Below are 19,477 nucleotides of genomic sequence, written 5' to 3'. Positions count from 1 at the left end.
CCGAGGGGTGGACTTAATTATGCATGCTATTGTTCAGGTCATTCATGACTGTGAAATATGCGCCATAATTAAACAAGCCAAGAGGAGGAAACCTTTTTGGGGGGAAGGGTGACAGCAAAAATATAAATATGGGGAGGCATGGTAGGTTGATTATATCACCTTGCCATGATCTCGCAATGGTAAGCGTTATGTGCTCACCATGGTGGAGGCAACCACTGGGTGGCTTGAAACATACGCAGTACCCCATGCTATCGCCCATATTAGGGCTGGAGAAGCAAGTTCTATGGAGGCATGGTACTCCTGACACTGCCCCAGCAGTTCCACTCCTATCCCTGTCACCTGGGCATGAAGCAGAAGCCCATGGTGAGGATGGTGTGGATGTGCCAAGTGAGCCACCCCGCAGTGAGGGGGGTCATCCTGCAGCCACGAGGCCTGAGTTCGCTGTTCCCCTACGAGGGTTTGGAGCTGAACTCTCCAGGCCAGGATGTGAAGCTGCTGGCACAATCGTGTGCCCCGGTGGTGCGGTGGTAGAAGTGCCACTTGCAACACCGGAGGCCCGGGTTCGAATCCCCTCTGTGGCGCAAGTGGTAGAAGTGCCGCTCTGCTACACAGAGGGCTCAAATCCCGGGAGTTGGACTCAATGATCTCTAAGGTCCCTTCCAACTCGCATGATACTGTGATACTGTGATCACCTGCTGGGGAGTTTCTTGATGAGCCTCTCCTTGATGCTTCTGTTTCACTGAAGGGAACAGATGACTTGGAGGATGGCCATACCACCAGCAGTGATGCTGGTCTGCTTCTCCCCTCTGCTTATGCTCTGGGCTCCTGCCTGACATCCAGATTGATGGAGACAGAGGAGGACAGTCCCGAGAAGTCCTCCGTGCAGCAGCCCTGTAGCTTAGGGAAAGGATGAGTGCACCTTGATGTGGGGGAGGCCCCACTAGTGCTGCCTTTCCCCTTTTTTTCCCTCCACCGTTATCATGTTCCTCTTTCTGGCAGTTTTGCCATTTTCTCGAGTTAGTAAATAATAGTGTGTTAAGTTACAGAGTTTTATTTTCAGCTTAGGGATTTGCATGAAATAGATATAAATTGTTAAGAAAATAAGGTTGCTGATTGCTCACAACTATATATATGTGTGTGTGTGTAATAAGCATAATGTAATGATGTAAAATAAGGGGTGGAATGTCGTGGTTTTGCAATGTTGTAATTTTGCTATCAGTATTCCACATCATAACATCATGTTAAGCATGGATAATTTTGACGAATCTGCTGCTCACAAAAGAAGACTGAATGTCCCAGGGAGCACCACGGTCAGTGATATGACCAGGACTCTATATAATCTCACTTCAGTGCTGGACTCGCTCTCTTGGATCCTGCCAGCCAGGGGGAGAGCCGTGTGGGAGCGTTCCAGCCGTTTCGCCTAGAGTTACAGTAGGCCTCTCGGTTTTGGGACTCACTCTCTCTCTTATTTTACTTGATTCGTCAGCCTTAATTCCAATTATATTGCATTATATTGTGTTATTCTGTATTCCGATATAGTATTTAGTAAAATAGTGTGCCTCCTTAGATCGTTGCCGCTGTATTTATTTTCTCTTTCTCTGTTTTCTTTTCCTTTTGGGATAGCGGCCCTGCAGGCCGTCTATACCCCTGTCATTGGTGCCGGTAGATTTTAGGGTAACCTATGACACCCACGACTGTCAATGTATACATTAACAGAACAAGCCTCACAAAGATAAAGAAACCATCAGTAATGCAGCTGTTGATGAAACATCAGAAGAAATGGAATCATTCCCAGAACTTCTGCTTTTGTGGTGTGTTCTTGCTTGGAATAAGTCAATTTAGATACAGTTCTTAGAATTTCTTCTATTGAAGATGCTGGCACTTCTCTGCAAAGGGCTGGCTAAACATACAACTTCCTAATGGATTCTATGAAGCTTTGATAGAGTATCAACAGTTGTATCACTTACATCATAAATATTTAAGATCAAAGAAGTTAAACCTTATTATGCTTGGCTTCTGTCACTGAGGAATTTATTTTTAATGGCTCAAAGATGTGTCTTTCTCACGAGGTTCAACTGTACAAATATTTACTACATTACTTCTAGTAACAAGTTCTGATTATAAGTTGAAAGTTGTTTTCTCATGATCAGAATATGCTATTTTCTATTGAGCCTATCACCTACTTTCATTTACATATAAATGATGCAGCTTCACAAATGCATTATTTCACCTGAACTGTTACAAGTAGCAAAGTTTAATATTCACAGAAGTGGGGAAAAAACCAGATACCACATATCATTCCCATGGTACGAAAGACTGCTAAGTTATCAGCACCTGCACCGCTCTGCCCGCGTGCTTACTTTGTACATTTTCACTTCAACACTGCAAGAGAAAAACTGCAAACACTGCCAAACAGAGCCAAGTTATGAAATGGATTGTTGTTACAAACAGATGGTCACTACTGAGACACTGATGTCACCGCTTCCACTAGCGGAGCAGGCTGCTAATTCCAGTTCTGCAGAAATCAAACACTGCCATGCTGTAACAACTGCTACTGCAAGGAATGACCTGGTGTAAACATTCATCTGATTACTACAGGACTACAGCCCTCACTGGACATTGAGTACTCAGTACCACAGACATAAAAATAATCCCATACTCTAAAGGCTAAACACAAGCAACCCGTACACCTCTGACTTGCAAAAATAAGGCAACTCCCCTCAGCCTCAAAAATGTATAGCCACCTGGTGATTTATTCACCTGCTACAGTTAACAACAAATAGGTCTCTAACTTCCCCATAGGCTGTCTTACAGCTACAGAGCTGTAGAGCTGGTAAGCACGTAACTAAGACTCCTGCAAGTTTCTTGCACAACGTTATCTGCACAGCTGCTGAAAAAGGCTACCTCCAAGCTCCCTAATTCAAAGCTTGGAGCTGTCAACACCAGTACTGCCTACATTTAGGCACACTGAGCATTAGCCAAAAGAACTAGGATGAAAATCACCTGCTGTACCAGTTAATCAATAATTTAAGATCTACTGAATCTACTGGGGCTCCAAGACTCATAAGCATCCTTCAGCCCTCTCTTCCGAAACCGCACCTTCTTCACTCAGCACACCTACAGATGCCTTTCCTCCTGAACCAGACAGCTGGTAACCACCGTTATTTTCATTAAGCCAGCGTAGTGCGGCACTGGCAGCAAGGCCTTCACTTCAGAGAGGACCGGTCCCTCTACAACTACTCCAGTTGTGTTTCGCCACCTGTAACGGCCAGCACGGCCAGGCTGGACTGCCACTAAGGGACTCTGAAGGGTGAAAATGTACTCAGCCCTAAGAAACCGAGTCATGCGAAGCGAAAGTGAAAACAGATAACGAGGTAACTTCAGGTGACCTCCTCGTATCGAAAGGAAAAGGCTTTTAGGAACCCGCAGGAGCGCAACCCGCCGCAGAGCCCCACGAGCCGCCATCCCCCTCAGCGCGGCCCGGCGGAGGCCTGCTCCGGGCTCACCTGCGCAGCGCAGCCCCTCACTGCCTCCCGCTCTACGGCCCGGGAGACGCACGGAGCTCGAGCAGGGCACCTCAGCAGCGCGGTTCCGACCAGCGCCGCGCTCCAGCCCCTCTCCGACAGCGGCCGGCCGCTTCTCCCCGCACCTCCCCGAACTTCCCGCACCTGTTACCCTCTCGCCACCACAGCGGCTGCCGGAGGGCCGCGTCCCCTCAGCCCTCACAGGCTCAACCGCAGCCGCGAGACTGTTGGCGGGAAGACCGCGAGCAAGCAACAGCCGCGCGCCCCGACCCGCGCTCCGTCTCGCACCTGATCGCACCGCACGCTCGCAACGACCGCCCGCCCACGCCGCCGGGGCGCAGATCAGCTGGGGGCCGCGGGGCGGGGCCTGTGCCGCGCAGCGGGCGGGGCGGACGAGCCGCAGCCGGGGGCGGGCTCAGGCGGCCGCGCCGACGGGTCCTTAGCAGGGACAAACGCCGCCGTGCGCGTTTTGGACGTTCTGCGCTGCCGTGCCGCCCTCGGCGCCGTGCGCGATGCGCGCGTCGGGCTGCGCTGTTAGCGCGAGTCTGGCGGCTCACGCCGCTGCAAAACCGCTCCGGTTGGTTGTGCTTAAATATATTTTCAAAGCTCGTCTGCACCAGCGTGATCGCAACGCTCAGAAATGCCTTCCTGCATGGGAAGTCTTGCAGCGGCACGCAGCCAACTCTTGCACAGCTGTCTGTGCGCTGCTCACCAACGCCGCTCGGGTAGCTCAGCATAAACCTAAGGGCATACAGAACTGTAGTCACTACGGACACGAGGAAAGTCACAGTCTGTCCCTGTGTGAAACACATCAATTACCTCATCTGTTAATTACCTGATCGATCACGCTGACAGCTACTTAAGTAAAAGAGTTTTGTACAAGCAGGTTTGGATTGTCTATTCTTCTACCTTTTTTAAATGAAAATATGTTGGATGTTTTTAGAGGATGTACCCAATGAGCTTAAGCCAACGGAGCTACTGCAGGCATGAGTTTGGATCGCCATGTATCCCACTTCAAAAGAAAAAATGCAGAAATCATAAGAGTGCTTGAGGCAGAGGTCTCATGCAAGTCATAGGACCAGCTAGAGGAGGGAGCAAATGGGAAAACAGGGAGTGCTAGCAGGACTCAGGACAACAAGGCAGACATGCTGTGTGTGAGTGCCATCAGGGCACAGTGCTGCCGTTGCTGCTCTGAGGGAAGGGGCTCCCAGCACAGCCGAGGCCTTCAGCACGTAGAAGTGGCATCTACAGAAGAGGTATTTAATATTGCCATACAATAATTCTGCACTGTGTGAGATTGTGCCTGGGCTCCTCCTCTTGTTGTGGAAGTACAGATGTTCACATTAGCTTCTAACTACGCAGCGTCAAACTTTGTAGCTTCAGGCTTGTGAAACCACTGAGGGAGCTCTTCATGCCTTACATTGCAAGTAAGTTCCCTTGATGTGATGATCTGGGAACAGGTTGCGCTTCTGTAAGCTCTGTGACACTGAGAGAGTATAAAATGTAGCCAATGATCTACTGTTCTGGAGGAGGCATCATACCTTGGATTACAAGTCCTGTTGTGTTTGAAACCAACGATAATGCAGGCATCCATCCCATGCAGCTGCTCATGAGGAGCCTGCAGGCTGCCTGCTATTTGTTACTACTGGTTTTATGGCATATAGAATATTGGTAATCACAGCATGAACCTCTAATTACTCAGCTGAGGCAAGTGTCAGGTCAGTTGTGGGAGCACAGGTGAGAGTAATCCAGCTGTGCTCCTGGAAGGGGTGGAGCTTGACTCCACCTCCTCTAGACCTCATTTAAGGGCTGACCACCACTAAGGCAGCATTTCTTGGAGATTGCTTCCTGATGGAGATTGCCTCTGTGTTTCTCAGCAGACTGTAGTCTTCTACATGGGTGAGTTTTCCTTGTAAGTAACCTTTTGGCTGTTTACTACTGTCTTTACGTTATTGTTGCTGTACAAGTGGTTTATGGCATTGTTATGCAATATGGATGTCTGGATGAGGAGCTCCAAGATATGGTTTAGTTGCTTGTTGTAGCAATACTAATGAGAAGATGGTTGGACTAGATGATCTTGTTGGTCCTTTCCAACCTTATGGTTTTATAATGGGCCCAATTACTGGGCTTTCTAAAGCATACAGTGGTGAGAAAGGCTTAATGTAGCATGGGGGAGAAGAAGAAGATGCATACACTTAGACCTTTTCAAATTTTACTCCTGCATTTGTTTTTTATTTCCTACCCCAACAGATTACTGTCTGGGAAGGAATTAATCAAGGGTAAGATAAAATATCTTGTATTTAGAATGATATGGGTTGAAGTTCCTTCAGTAGTTGCAGCAGCTTCATCTCTGTGTGTTCTCAGAGTGAGCGCTGACTTATACCAAGACAGAAATATACAGACAGTTTCTTTTCTGGATGCCTCAGAAATCATCACTGTAAAACATGAATGGTGGGGAGGAAATCAAAAATGAAGTGCTTAAAGCCAGTGGAGTCAAAGAGAAAAGCAAGAACTACCCCACTTGAATGCTTGTTGGCTGCTGATATGGTTTGTCTTCTGTTCTTGTGCCAGCTGAGGGAAGTAACCAGAGCAGCCCTTCCTGTGCCTTCACAGCAGTCACAGCATTTCCATGCACTCCAAAGTCAAAGGTGCAGGCTGTGGAGGCCTTGGACTTACACCAATCCTTTCCAAGGGCAGGATGTTGTGGAGACTTTTAAATGGGTGAGTGTGCAGTATCCACAAAGACAGATTTTCATCCTATGATTATTCCAACTATGAATCTGTATTTAATTTCTGAATGACATGCTGGTAGCTTCTAGTTCTTCATGGCAACCTAACATATATACCTCTTTTCTTCATGAAGCAGAGGCAAGGCATCCCATTTGGAGCTACCACATCCTATGTACATCTGGAGAAGCTGTGTGAAGGGTCCTCAGCAACAGTTTACAAGGGGATCAGCAGGTGAGCCTGGACTCACTGCGCTGTTAAATGCATTTCCCAGTGACTATCAGTAACAGAAGTCAGAAGAATAAGCTTGAAGCTGGGCAATTTTGAGTACTTGCAGGAAGGTAAAGACTAATAAGTTGTCTAGCTTTGCTTTTAAGTGGGATATTTACAAAGTCCCTCTTCCTTTTCAGCAATGGAGTCTCTGCCAGCGCATTTTGCTGCATGGTAGCATGTCAGGGAGGCCAGAGATGAAGCAAGGGTTTTCCTTGGAGTGAGGAATTCCTGAATGACAGCAAAATGGTGGCTGAGGGCACACTGCTTTCACATGGGGGCAGGAAAGCTATGAGAGGCAAGAGTGGGAGCACTAAACCACACTCTAGCAATACCTGCTCTGTCTGGGTGGGCTGGTTCTGTTCTGCTGCTCAAGAAGACAAGAGATTTGCAACTCATTTGTAAGTCTGGCCTGGGAGGGAGAGTGAACCCTAAATGCTTTTGCTTGGGTGAGCATGAAGCACCTCAGAAGCCTGGTATGTTGTCATCACGCCAGGCACTGAGGTGCGCTGTGTGACTTTCTGCTCTGGCCTGACAGGATCAATGGTCAGTTGGTGGCACTGAAAGTTATCAGCCTGGAGACAGAGGAGGGATTGCCCTTTACAGCCATTCGGGAAGGTAAGAAATGAAAAGCCTTTTCAAGCACTGGTGTAGAGTGAAGGATATCTTTCTTGAAGAGTACTTGTTTTATTCTGAATAAAACTCCATGTGACAGCTTCCTAACTCCTTTCTTGCTGGCTGAATGTATGCTTCTCACAAATCTGTGTCCTTATCCCCTCATGAAGGAGATCTTTGTGTTGTAGGAGGTAAGCATGTGATAGAAGAAGGGGGAATCTGTTGGTGGGTGTATTCCCTCATGTGACAGATAGAGCCAAGCCTATGATAAGGACTGGCTGCAGCCACAGCTTGTCTTTTGCAGCAGTATAGGACCCACTCACACCTCCTGCCTGCAATCCAGGCTGCTTTCTCACTGCTATTTCTAAACCCCTCTGGCAGTGGCAGATCAGACTGACCCGCATCTTCCAAGTGGGGCTACTGGATGTGAGACAGGTTGCCTGTAAAGATGTATCGGATACACATTGTAAAGCTAGGGGAGAAGTGACAGAAGAAGAGTAAACAAGTCTTCTGCCTAATGTGTACAGCTTGATGAGTATGCTCTGTGATGAACTGTTGTTCTTGTTGCAAAATGATTAGGGACACAAGGTTGCTCTTCTCAATGAGATTATCGCCACTTCCTTTGCAGCTGAGGCACTGAGAAAGAGCAAATATCTTCTGCTTTCTCAAGTTCTTTGAGAAAGAAATGCTTTTAAGTGCTTGATTTTGGTTGAATGCATTTATATGTCCCTACAGACACAAGTTCACAAACTGTCTGCTTGATTAAGCTTCTATTTTCATCTGTGCAACTATCCCAAGAGGACCATAATCCAGTTTCTTCCTTTTGCAGAAGTATGTAACCTTTGCACCAGTCTGCTGTCTTGTGTCAGTGAGAGCTATGCATGTAAGAGGCCACACGTATTTTGTTTTCTACTTCTTACTGCAGTTCAAAACTAGGTTAGACTTTGTTGCTGCTGAGATGGAGTGTCAGAGGCCAGATGTGTCAGCATTCAGAGCAGCCCAAGCACAGAGGGACTCTCACATCAGACAACTCTATTTGAAACTCAGAAGAAACAGAGATGTCAGTGGACTTGCTCCAGGCTCATACCAGTATAATTAAGATAAGAAAGTTAAACTCCTTAGCTGCTTTCTGAGTGAAAGCAGAGAGATACCAAAATATAGCTCTTTACAGAACAGTTTGTGCTATACAGTTTGCATACTCTCATTTGCTGTGGTGTTTTTGCTGTGTTTCCATTTCTAGTCCACCAGTGACATAAGCCTTAGAAGCTCTATCTATGTAGAACTAACAATGTTCTAAAGATCAGCACCCCTCTAGCATGCTCTACTGTAGGACAGGCTAAGAGTCTTCATTCAGCATGGGAGAAAACCAGGGTGATCTCACGAAGGGTCCATTTTAAATGGATCTTTTGTGTACTGCTCAGCTTTGCAGCATCTGACACCTCAAATTTACATTGTAAGTCAGTAGTGCAAACAAAGCACCAGATTTATTCATGTGGTGCAATCTCAGCTACCCTGGGGCACACCACTGACAAAGAACCATATCACCCCAGGAAGCCCCACAGAGCTAAAATGCATTTTAAGCCCATTTCCAGCTGTAGCAACTGACATTGCAGCAGGAGGCTGGAGAAGCAACCAAGTGAGGAGCAGTTCCCAGGGGTCTGATTCAGGCACAGGGGCTGAATTCTTAATTTCACTGTGGACCCTCTATACTGCTCCTCTGGAGCAACAGGTCAGTCTGGCCATGTGGGATTTTCAAGGTATCACACAGCCAGGTTAGCGGTCCCTTGTGATAGCAGATAGGGTCTGGCTGGGGTACAGATAGAGTTTAATTATTAGGTTCACAGGCAATTAGGTACAGTGTGAAGCATATTTAAGGTTCATACCATGGTGCAGTACCAGTAGGAGTTCAGCTCCAGCAGCACTAAGCTCCGTGCAAGAGCAAACTGACATTGTGTTGCTTCCAGCATTTACCAAGTATCTCTTTGTATGGGAAATTGGTAATGACAGCCTGAACCTCTGATTAATCAGCTGAGGCAAGTGTCAGGCCAGCTGTGGGAGCGCAGGTGAGAGTATTTTAACTGTGCTCCCAGAAGGAGTGGAGCTTGATTCTACCTCCTCTAGACCTCATTTAAGGGCTGACCAACACTAAGGCAGCATCTCTTGGTGATTGTTTCTTGGTGGAGATAGTCTCAGCATTTCCTAGCAGGCTGAAGGCTTCCATATGGGTGAGTTTTTCCTGTAAATAACCTTTTGGGTATTTACTGTCATCTTTACTTTATTGTCACCATATGCCCTTAATGCTCAGCAGCAACACTATTGTCATATGTTCAGGCCACACCTAGCTATAAGGCTTCTAGAATGAATCTAAACTGTTAGGTCGAAACATTCAGAGTTTGTATTGCTAGTCTAAAATCCTTCAAATGTTGTTTGTTAGCATTGTTTGAAGCAAACTGCTGGAGCAGCTCTGAGGCTATGCTGATAGTCAGGTCAATAGACAGAATGTGCCAGAACTGTATAAATCACTGTGCACTCAGTGATTTCATCTCTGTTCTTTGAGTTTAAAGCTGGAAAAAGTTACCAATATAGTAAAAGCACCTAGCTAAATTCAGCTTAGTGTAGACTGATTTCTTATGGAAGCTTTTGCGCCAAAAAACAGAAGCTTATGGAAACCTCTGTTTCCCCAGAAGTCTACTATGGGTCTTTCTGAAAGCATGTGCTGGGAGGTGGGTGGCAGAAGGAATGTGAAGCTCAGTGGTGACCCAGCTCTGCCACCCTCTGGCACTGGGAGCTCCCAGCCACTTCTTCTCTCAGCATTGTCCTGGAAGAAATGATTTCTTGTTGGCTGAGAAGCTGACAGCTGAGGACTGCAAGGTATCTCAGAGAAGATGTGCTCTGGGCTAGGCAGGAGCCCTAATTCCTGCTTCTGTAAGGAGCTGTTCTATCATCTTCTGCATTCAATATATGCTGCTGTACAGAAATGCTGAGATTGGAATAGTTCCCCCCACGTTTTATTTTCTGTTGAATGTTGGGTCTCCTGGAACCTGCTGAAGCAGTAGTGAAGTTGATCTTACTTTTATGTTTCTCCAGCTTCTCTTCTCAAGCATTTGAAACATGCCAACATTGTGCTGCTCCATGACATTATCCAGACCAAGGAGACCCTAACATTTGTCCTTGAGTACATGGTGAGTTATTCTTTTTTCTGGCTTCCTGTAAAGCTAGCACTGGGAAGACCAGTGGCTGCATAATGAATTTGCTGCATTTTAAGACATCAGCAAAGAAACAAATTACAATCCTTTACTGCAATGACTGATTTCCCTTCTTGATCTCCTGCTTACCACATGCAATTTTCCTTTTTTCTTTCAGTGTATGCAGCAGCTGTATGCAAAAGTGATTCCATATCTCATCTTCACGAGAGTGGCAGAAACTATTTATGTCCATTTCTGCCTTGACAACATAATAACAGTACTGTTCTTGAGCCACAGCAAGGACAGGGAGTAATGATGCCAGCTCACATCCTGGTATTAAATTTGGCCATGACCTCATGTGGCTCACCAAGACCAAGCTGCATGTTACTATCATGGGTAGGGCAGGATGCCAATAAATGAGATCTCTGCTTGAGCTTTACTACTTCTGTTGCTTTTGCTAACAGCTATCAACACAGTCATGAGAATGTTTTATTTTTTCCTCCAGTTTTATGATTAATTCTGGCACAAGTATGAATTCTGTTAACTATCATCTTCAGGCCATAAACTGCTTGGGGAGATAACAGGTCAGCCAGCCCCCCTGATGTGACCAAGCACTTAGCGTATCCTTATGTGCTGCAACAAATGAGATGTTCTCCAAGGTCAAAGTGATATCTTCATAATGGTTGTACGCTTTTTTCTATGTACATAAAAGACACAGTTGCTAAAAGCACTTTACTCTCATAGATTTGCCTCAAGTTATCTGCTGTTATTTAGCACACAGATCTGGCACAGTACATGGCCCAGCATCCAGGAGGACTTCATCCTTGCAATGTTATGGTGAGTTCCTTAAAAGGCTCACATCCCCTCAAGTATGAACAAGAATGTTATTTTCTTCTATATATGTTGACTGTAAATTGCTGCAGTGCTTCAAACATCTTTAAACTCTTACTAACATCTATTTGTCCCATATTTGACAAGCACTTTGGAGAAAAGCTGACTGGCAAAGATGTAACAGACCACCCCTTGGTCTCCACAGCCTTTCTGCAGTTAGTTCTTCCAATGTCATAAGCCTAGTTCGCTTTTGTGGACAATTACATCTCGTGGCAAGCAAATTTGTCTTTATACAGATTTGTATCATCATAGAATATTAACCTCTCTAGTTAAAAGCTCTCAAATGTCACTCTTTCTTCATCTGATAATGTCTTCATGTTTACAGTCATTTAAGCCTCTTCTGTTTCTGCCACAGCTTTTTGGGATAGGTTGGCTGGAACTGAGCAGAACTGAAGATGTACCATTACTTTGTAGACTGATGTTATAATAGTCTCTGACTCTCCTTCATATACATCTTCACATTTAATTAACTTTCAGGCTTTTTGCTGCACACTGACGTACAGTTTCAGTGCAGATGTCCTCGGTGAATGCCTGGGTCCTTTTCCTGAGTAGTGTCAGCTAATTGATCTTACAGCTGTCAACAGTAACTTTGTACCTTATCAAACTGCCTATTCATCTGACTTTGTCAGATCTCTCTGAAGTTCTTCAGTGTCACTTCTTATCTTGGCTAATCTAAATACTTCTGTCATCTTCAAATGCTGCCACCTTGTTCTCATCTTTTTTCAGATAGTTGTTAAGCAACACCAATTCTAATGTAGTTTCTTGGGGCTCTGATTTTTAACATCCTTAAAGCTCAGATATGTCCAAGATGTGGTGCTGTCTGGCACAGATCTCCAGGGCTTTACTACCAGGCAGGCTTGTCAAGCACATGGAGTACATGGCTGCAACATGTACTGCCTGGCATTTGTGTGAGTAAAACCAGCCAGCTGCTCCTTTCCTGCCTCAAGCCCTCACTGTCAGCAGAAATCAAATCACAAAAAGGATTTTCTGTTCCTTTAGGGGGTTGATGTGGTTTATGTAGTTTGTTTCATTCTTTGCAGGCAAATGTTTTGTTTTTCTCCTCTGAGTGGCTCCTATTGAATGTGATGCAAGTGTGCAGAATATCACAGGGATGCTTTTCTGGTATGAAAAATGACCTATGGGTGTCACTGTTCCGCTTCAGGTTAAGCTTCTAGTGAAAAATCTTTTCTCTGATAGATTCTATTTATATACTTCTGTTGCATTTTGTTTTCTAACCTCTATCCAATTTCATACCTTGGTTCTACCCAACTTGTTTTACTTAAGGCTTATTTATACCACCATAGCGGTAGGAGTTGAAATTTCTTTCTAGCTTGTTTTCTTACTTGCTTTTCTCTTTTCTCGATTCTCCCAGCTGGAAGATTATAGCTCACATTGCCAAACGAGTCAGTTCGCTGGTCAAGCTTGGGCTGGGGAGAGGCAGTGTAGGTGTGAGAAGCAGCCCCACAACTCCCTCTGCTGGTTTAACTTGCTCAACTGGGAAAACTTTCCAGCTCTTTAAACCTTTATGGTGCTTAGCTTTAGGTCTTCGTTATCAACACTGAAGTCAGAATATCTGCTGTTGTGAAAGGTTAGGCTGTGTTTTGCAATGTAGCTCCTGCAGTCAACGCTCCACTTCTAGAGAAAAGCTGAATTTCCAAAATGTGCACGTAGGGACAGCATTATAGTTGTCCTTGTGGAGAAATATTCCACCTGAAAGCATTGGGGTAATCATACCCTGCCATAGTTTTATACTTTTTTTCCAGTTTTTTACTCCTTTTTCAGCTGCTTTGTCTCTGCTTTATTCCAGGACTTATAAAGTTCAGAGCTTATGCATCAATACAAATTCACACCAAATCATCTCAGTTTGTTTTTTGTTGGCTTTTTCAAGCTCTTCATGTTCCAGCTTTTGCGAGGCCTGGCATACATCCACCACCAACATATTCTTCACCGTGATCTGAAACCCCAGAATTTGCTCATCAGCTGTCTTGGTGAGCTCAAATTAGCTGACTTTGGTGAGTTCCAATTTGTATACTGCTAATATATCCACTCAGACTGAAGCTTTAGCATGCACACAGATCTGTATCCACAGCCAGTTACATCACAGAAGTGTAATCTCTTACTGAACTTCAGGAACGTATTTCTGTGGTCAGTCCAGCCTTTCTTGTATTTGCACTACTAGTTGCAGGGTGTAACCTCTTTTAAGGCAGAGTAATTACTGCCACATAAAACTGGTTCAAGAGAACTGAGAATCAACCCCTTTCTCATCAGAAAATCATGTGACATGTGAAGTCCACAGCCATGTACTGAACAGAAGGGCTTTCTTGGCATCAGTTTATGATGGCTGCTTCAGTCACAAATGGTAAAGCCCAGCACAACATAGAATATTGCTTGATCTGATCTGCCCCGGAGGTATCTTCCAGACACCATTTTTTTTTTTTTTTGTCAGTTGATTGAAATCTGCATTGGGACTGTTTGTGTTTATTGAACTGAGAGAAAATAATGTTCTGTTTCCAATTAATATTATCATTCTGTATTGTACTCATAGAAAGACTGTACTGTCACAGCACTCAGTATTATTTTTTTTTTTTTCTGGCAGGCCTTGCTCGTGCCAAGTCCATCCCCAGTCAGACATACTCCTCTGAAGTGGTGACGCTCTGGTACCGTCCTCCTGATGTTCTGCTTGGAGCTACAGATTATTCTTCTGATCTAGATATCTGGTACAGGCTTATGTCAAATCATCTGGGGTCTTCTGGGGGGGGGGGGGGGAATCTTTATCTGAAATAAATGAACTCAACCAAGCTACAGTAGTTACAGTTGTAGAAAGTGAGTGAGCATGTGGGAGTTTTGTACTGGCAGGGCTCATAGACATCTTGGGGGATTATATCAGTATGTATCAGCTATGGAGTTATACAAATCTGACCTGACTAGATTTGTAAAGTATGTAAATCTCATTTGGTGACATTTATGAAGAGGTTTCAGGTCTTGTGTTACCTTAAAGCGCTTATGGTTTTGTGTATATGTGTTTGGCTGAGGCAGTGGTAGCTCATGGCTACAGATATGGTTTTGTGAAAAAATGATGAATGTAGCCATGAATATGCAAGTGATGACTGGCCTTCGCAACAAAAGATGGCAGTAAAGGGCTTCTGAATGGGTCTGGAGATATAAAAGTGTCTGAGAAGTTCATTACTTCTGAAATACTTTGTCATTCATCTTAAATAACATCTTAGGCACACTCTATACTTCATACAAGAGAAGAACTGTCCTCAGTTAAGGCTTCTTATCTTACGAGCTCTACCATAAAACCTTAAAATGCATGGGAATCACAGAAAGCAAGCTATGCAATAGCAAAACTGAAGGGAGAGAAGCTCCTGAGAGCAGGTAAAATGCAGGAGAGAATGAGTGTTTCACTGGACCTTTTGAGCTGGCCTGGATGTGAAGCTGGGTCTGAGTGTGCATCCACTTTCTGTCTCTCTGCTCCCAACAACACAGTCCTAACTTACTCATGGACAATATGAATCTAATGAAGAAGCAGCAGTGTATCTTTATTCCTGGCAATTTTACCTCTGTAGGTAGTGCTGCAGCTCTGACCTCCCTTCAGACCAGTTGATGTGCATGACAGACCAGGCCTGTGCGTGTCACACTGAGACTTTTCTCTACTGCTGTGCAGAGTTGAAGGCTGTGAAAGGGTGGGAGCACAGCAGGCTGAAGTATGCATAAGAAGAGGGTTTGGTAAGTTTGCAAAGCTCCAGCCAGTATCTCCTGCCAGAGATCTGTGGCTTATTGGAGCCTCTGATGAACTAAGTCTGGAGGGCAGTTCAGGGAAACAGGAGATTTGTTTGTTAACTTCCCTAGGGCTGATGCTAATTTAATTGCTTAAAGATTTCTCTGAGGAGGAAAACCTTGCTAAATTTTAATGGCTTCCAGCTGCTAAGCCAGTCCAGAAGTCCTGACTTTTTCCCTCCCATTCCTTGCCACCTCTGCTCTCCAGACAGTCTCTCAGGAATGTTTGCTGTGTTTGAGGAAGATGCCTGCCTAACAGATTGGAGGGTTTGCATTAGGCAGATGCTGGTGGTAACCTGTATTTTTTCCTGAAAGCTGTGGCTGTCCTAAGCCCTGGTTGCACGCGGAAGGCCTGGCATTTCTGCCAGTGCAAACCCAGCATCCCCACTACTATCTCTGATCTAGTGCATTGGATGGCGACAGAGGGCTGGAAGACAAAGATCCCATCCAGCACTCCGTCCAGCTCTAACAGCAGACTACTCAGTCCCGCTGAACTACATTCACACTATAGGCACCTTTGTTATAACGCCTCCTTATAATAACAACGTTCCAAGTGTTGGCCTTAAAGAAAGATGTCATGCTGAGAGAATAGAGAGTTCTTCAGTGAGCTCTATTCAGTAACTTCCTCTAACAAGGGTCATTTATTATCTTGATGTACACTGCATTTAAGTTCAATTTTTGTCTATTAGGAAATAATGTGAATTCACACAGATGTTACTTGTCTATTGGGAAGAAAGGGGAAAAAAAAAAACTATTTCTTTTGGATACTGCAATTTACATGAAGGCAGGTCAGAATGCCCTTGCTAATGGCATGAGACAGTGAGTGTTAAAGCCTTGGTTTAGAGAAACCAATTACAACAAAATAAAACATTATGGCAATTCATGCATAGTGTGCTTAAGCAGCAATACTGTCAGTGGGAGGCACACAGGAAGTGAATGAGGCCTTGAATAGATGAAGAAAGATATAGAAGGAGTCTCGCTAGCTCTTGGACTAACTAGAAAAGCTGCTTTAATCTCTATGTATCTTTTTATTCTCTTTCTCCCTCACTATCTCTTCAAGACTTTAGAAAATTCAATTAAGGGATTTTGGGGAGACTGACAGTGTTTCAGCACGATTACACTGCATATCAGGGAGACTTTTTTTCTAAACAGTAAAGGCTTTATGCATGTTCAGTGCTGGTTTTTGAAATTCAGCTTTCAACATCACGAGTACCTGCAGTGACGTATTCCTTTCAGACAAGCTTTCCAGGTAATTTCTTCTATGATAGTTGCAAGAATCTCCCCACATGGATTCACCCAGAAAAAGAATTCCTATGTAGTCATTTGACACAGACCTGCCAGGCCCACTACAGCTTTCTGCCAGGTCTGGATCGTGTTGCCCTATTTTGTTAAACTGGGAGACTTAGGCCAGGGGCTTCAATGTGCAGCACTGCCTGGCAAGGCACAAGGTGAAAGATACAGTTGCAGCTGAATGCCAAATTGCAATTTTCCAAGGACAGAGAATCTGTGGAGAGGAAACTGCAGGATGCCACAGAGGTACCTTAGATCTTAATCCTGATGAAGGTGTTTCTCCATTGTGTGATGCAGTACTGGAGGCTGAGGAATAACTGAAGAATCCAAACCTTTGGCAGGAACTGCAGGCAGATGTGATGGGGCTGTCTGAACCAACCCTGTTTATGTTTGCTCAAATAACCAGTTCTAATTCTCCTGTTATTTTAGCTGTCAGTGTATTGCTTCACATACGTGTCTGGTGTATGCTGAAGCATCATGCCTAGGCTCCTTTCTGAAAGACATTGTGAGGGCCTGCAGATGGTATCACTGCCTGTTGTTTTCTCATGCAGGATGGTACAATGTCTGCTTAATGTAGGAGGCAAAAAAGAAAACAAACTGATCTAGGAGGTACCACAAAGTCCTTGGTTTTATTTGCAGCGATGTAACTCTACTGATCTCAGCAGGGTACTTCTGTCTGACACCACTGCAAGGGAGACCATCCCGAGCACAGCACTTCTGTCTTCCCCTCTCACTGCTAAGAACCCATTCTCAAAAATGCATCAGTCTCAGAGGGATACAGCAAGTTTAAGAAAGTAGCTGTGACTACTGAACAGCCACAAAGCAGGCGTTGAAGGGCTGCTCTGCATTTCCTCCTCCTGGCAGAATTTGCTGTTAGACCCTATCTAACTCCTCTGCAGTTTATGATGCACTCCTTGCCCTGCCCCAGTGCTTCCCTAGACTGCTCTGTGGAACTGACATGTTTTGAGAAGCTTTTGGGCTTTCAGAGGTGAGGGAACTTCAGGAATGAACACCAGAGGACTAAGGGGAAGAAGGAGAAAAACAAAACAGGCCTAACTCTTAAGAAATATTTAAAAGTAAAGGTTGTTTTTTGAACTATTCTCATTAAGAAAAGGATCTTCATAATGCTGGAAGGGCAGTGCCTGGAGCTATCATATACTGGAAGACTGAGGCTTCTAGAGAGGTTAATCGGATGTCTAGTACCAGGTCTTTTTTTCCTTAACCCATAGAAAAGTCTACCTGGGAAAAGAGGTGGGTGCCCACATGTCACTGCATTACTAGTTCCAACTATTTCTGGACTTTCTGTAAGAAAAAGCATATTTCAGCCTGGAAACACACAGGGGTAGCAACAGTTACAATTGCCACTGGTGAATCAGTGCAGTATCAAGCAGGCATTAAAGGATGTTCATCAGCTGAGTCACAATACAGGAAACAGTTCTTCCTTTCCAGCTGTTGTGGTTGCTCTGACAGCTTTGTCTTTGTAAGAGACACTGGAGTTGAAAGGCATCCAGATATTATTGGAATAAACCAGGAATACAAATGAGAGCTCTACCAGAAGGCAAATTTGTAAGAACTCAGAAGTTGTTCCTCTCCTCAAACTGACAGCTCGCCCATTAGCAAAAAGACTGTTTCATTAGATTTGAATTTTTGAACAATTTGCTCTTAAGAAATTATTAAGGGGAGCTAGAGAGAATCTAGAAAAAAATCGAGGGAATAAATCTAGGGGGGAAAAAAAGAGCCTTCTAGTTCCTACTTCCATGTACTGCTCTGCCTGGACTGTAAGCCTTCTCAGCAATTACAGAAACCACTGCAGATCTGGGCTGCCTCCCATGAACTCTGTTGCCTCAAATCTTTCATCAAAGCAATTTAAGTCATGAAGATGACATTCACAGAACGCTTTCACTGTTACCAGCCCTTTTCCTTAGTGTTGTGTATACGTCTAGATTCAGTTCAGAAAATCGCACAGCACTGTTCATCAGAAGTAATCTCTGCAGAAGGTCTAGTGGTATCTCTGACATTTGAGGGCTATATTGAATCCATACAAAGTTTCTATTGTTGCTAGTCTAATGGCCATTTCTAGCTAGGATATCAGAACCCAAACTGTGGATAAATGTCAGGATTGCTTGCTCCAAAAACACACAGAGTTGATTCTGTTCATGGCACAAATCTTAAATTGCACTGACCATATGCAGTTAGACTTGTGCAAGGGCATTAATAGATTGCAGCAGCCCCTGTGGTTGCAAAATAGGGCAAGCCATCTGAGCACATATATCAGCTGTGAAAACAGAGGGTTGTTATGGCACTGGTCTCATCAGAGCGGGCTCCGAAATAATATCTAGTGATGTGGTAGTACTGTGAAACACAAACATCTGTGTTGCAAAAGCTGTGGGTTAAGTTTCATGATAAGCCTGGATTGTGTGAAAGCACATTTGACGAATAAGGAGCTAAACTCACAAAACCCAAAGTGTATCGGAGTTTGTGAAAACATTATTAGATATGGATCTGCAAACAGGCTTGACATTACCTGAGGATGACCAAAATGAATACCAGAGATAAACTGCATGTCAGCCTTCCAGCTGACCACAGCCACATGGGAAAAGCATCTACAGCATTGGAAAAATAAGACATAAGTGCTAAGAGAGCAGTACAGATGACCAGAGGAGATTACTAGCTGTAGCTCTGCAAGTGAGAATAATACTGTCAGAGTCAGTTAGACAGACCTGGGGTTTCAACATTTATACTTGAAAGACTCAAATCTGGTATAACAGGAAGACGAAACTTGAAAAGGTGGGCCTGGGGGGTTAGTGAAAAGGCAGAAAACCTAGAAAACGTTTGGAAGGTAAAGATAAAAAGTAAGTGAACAGAGTTTTACAACACATAATACAAGACTGAAACACCTGCAAATAGATAAATCTACCCTGACCACAACTATCTAATCGTTATTCCCAGCAGGACTAATCCACCTCAGTAAAATCAAGCATTTTTTGCAGGCTTTGGTGGGTTTGGTTTTGTTTTCTTTTTGTTTTGTTTTTTAAGCTGGCTGGTTTGCTTTAGCAAAAATGTAGAGCAGAGGACAACATAAAAATAGGATCACTTTAACTTGTCTTTGCCACTGATTTTTTTATGCTGTGAAATCTTCAGTTTTCCAGAGGAGGGCTAATTGCTTCTGAAGGGAAATCATTCTGCTGGTTAGTG

The 19,477-nt window shown here is 44.4% G+C and overlaps 2 protein-coding genes across 4 annotated transcripts in view; one reads left to right on the top strand and one right to left on the bottom strand.

Moving 5' to 3' along the window:
- The window catches only part of ALS2 (alsin Rho guanine nucleotide exchange factor ALS2), a 78,692-nt gene that overhangs the window by 35,283 nt on the left and 23,932 nt on the right, over nt 1-19,477 (bottom strand). Inside the window, exon 1 of one of the 3 annotated variants that reach the window (XM_072341740.1) lies at nt 3,813-3,929. The exons of 1 other annotated variant lie outside the window; for it this stretch is intronic. The gene's annotated coding sequence lies outside the window, so the exon portion shown is untranslated. One more of the 3 variants, XM_072341742.1, reaches the window with a different exon arrangement.
- The window catches only part of CDK15 (cyclin dependent kinase 15), a 33,025-nt gene continuing 18,217 nt past the window's right edge, over nt 4,670-19,477 (top strand). Inside the window, exons 1-8 of the mRNA XM_072341743.1 lie at nt 4,670-4,780; nt 6,096-6,245; nt 6,388-6,485; nt 7,060-7,139; nt 10,224-10,318; nt 11,096-11,158; nt 13,101-13,224; nt 13,809-13,929. Coding sequence (XP_072197844.1) covers nt 4,670-4,780; nt 6,096-6,245; nt 6,388-6,485; nt 7,060-7,139; nt 10,224-10,318; nt 11,096-11,158; nt 13,101-13,224; nt 13,809-13,929 — 842 coding nt within the window. The remainder of the gene's footprint in view (nt 4,781-6,095; nt 6,246-6,387; nt 6,486-7,059; nt 7,140-10,223; nt 10,319-11,095; nt 11,159-13,100; nt 13,225-13,808; nt 13,930-19,477) is intronic.

Source organism: Excalfactoria chinensis, chromosome 7, assembly GCF_039878825.1.
Source record: "Excalfactoria chinensis isolate bCotChi1 chromosome 7, bCotChi1.hap2, whole genome shotgun sequence".
In the NCBI taxonomy this organism is placed as follows: Eukaryota; Metazoa; Chordata; class Aves; order Galliformes; family Phasianidae; genus Excalfactoria; species Excalfactoria chinensis.
This window is presented reverse-complemented; position numbering and strand designations above follow the sequence as displayed.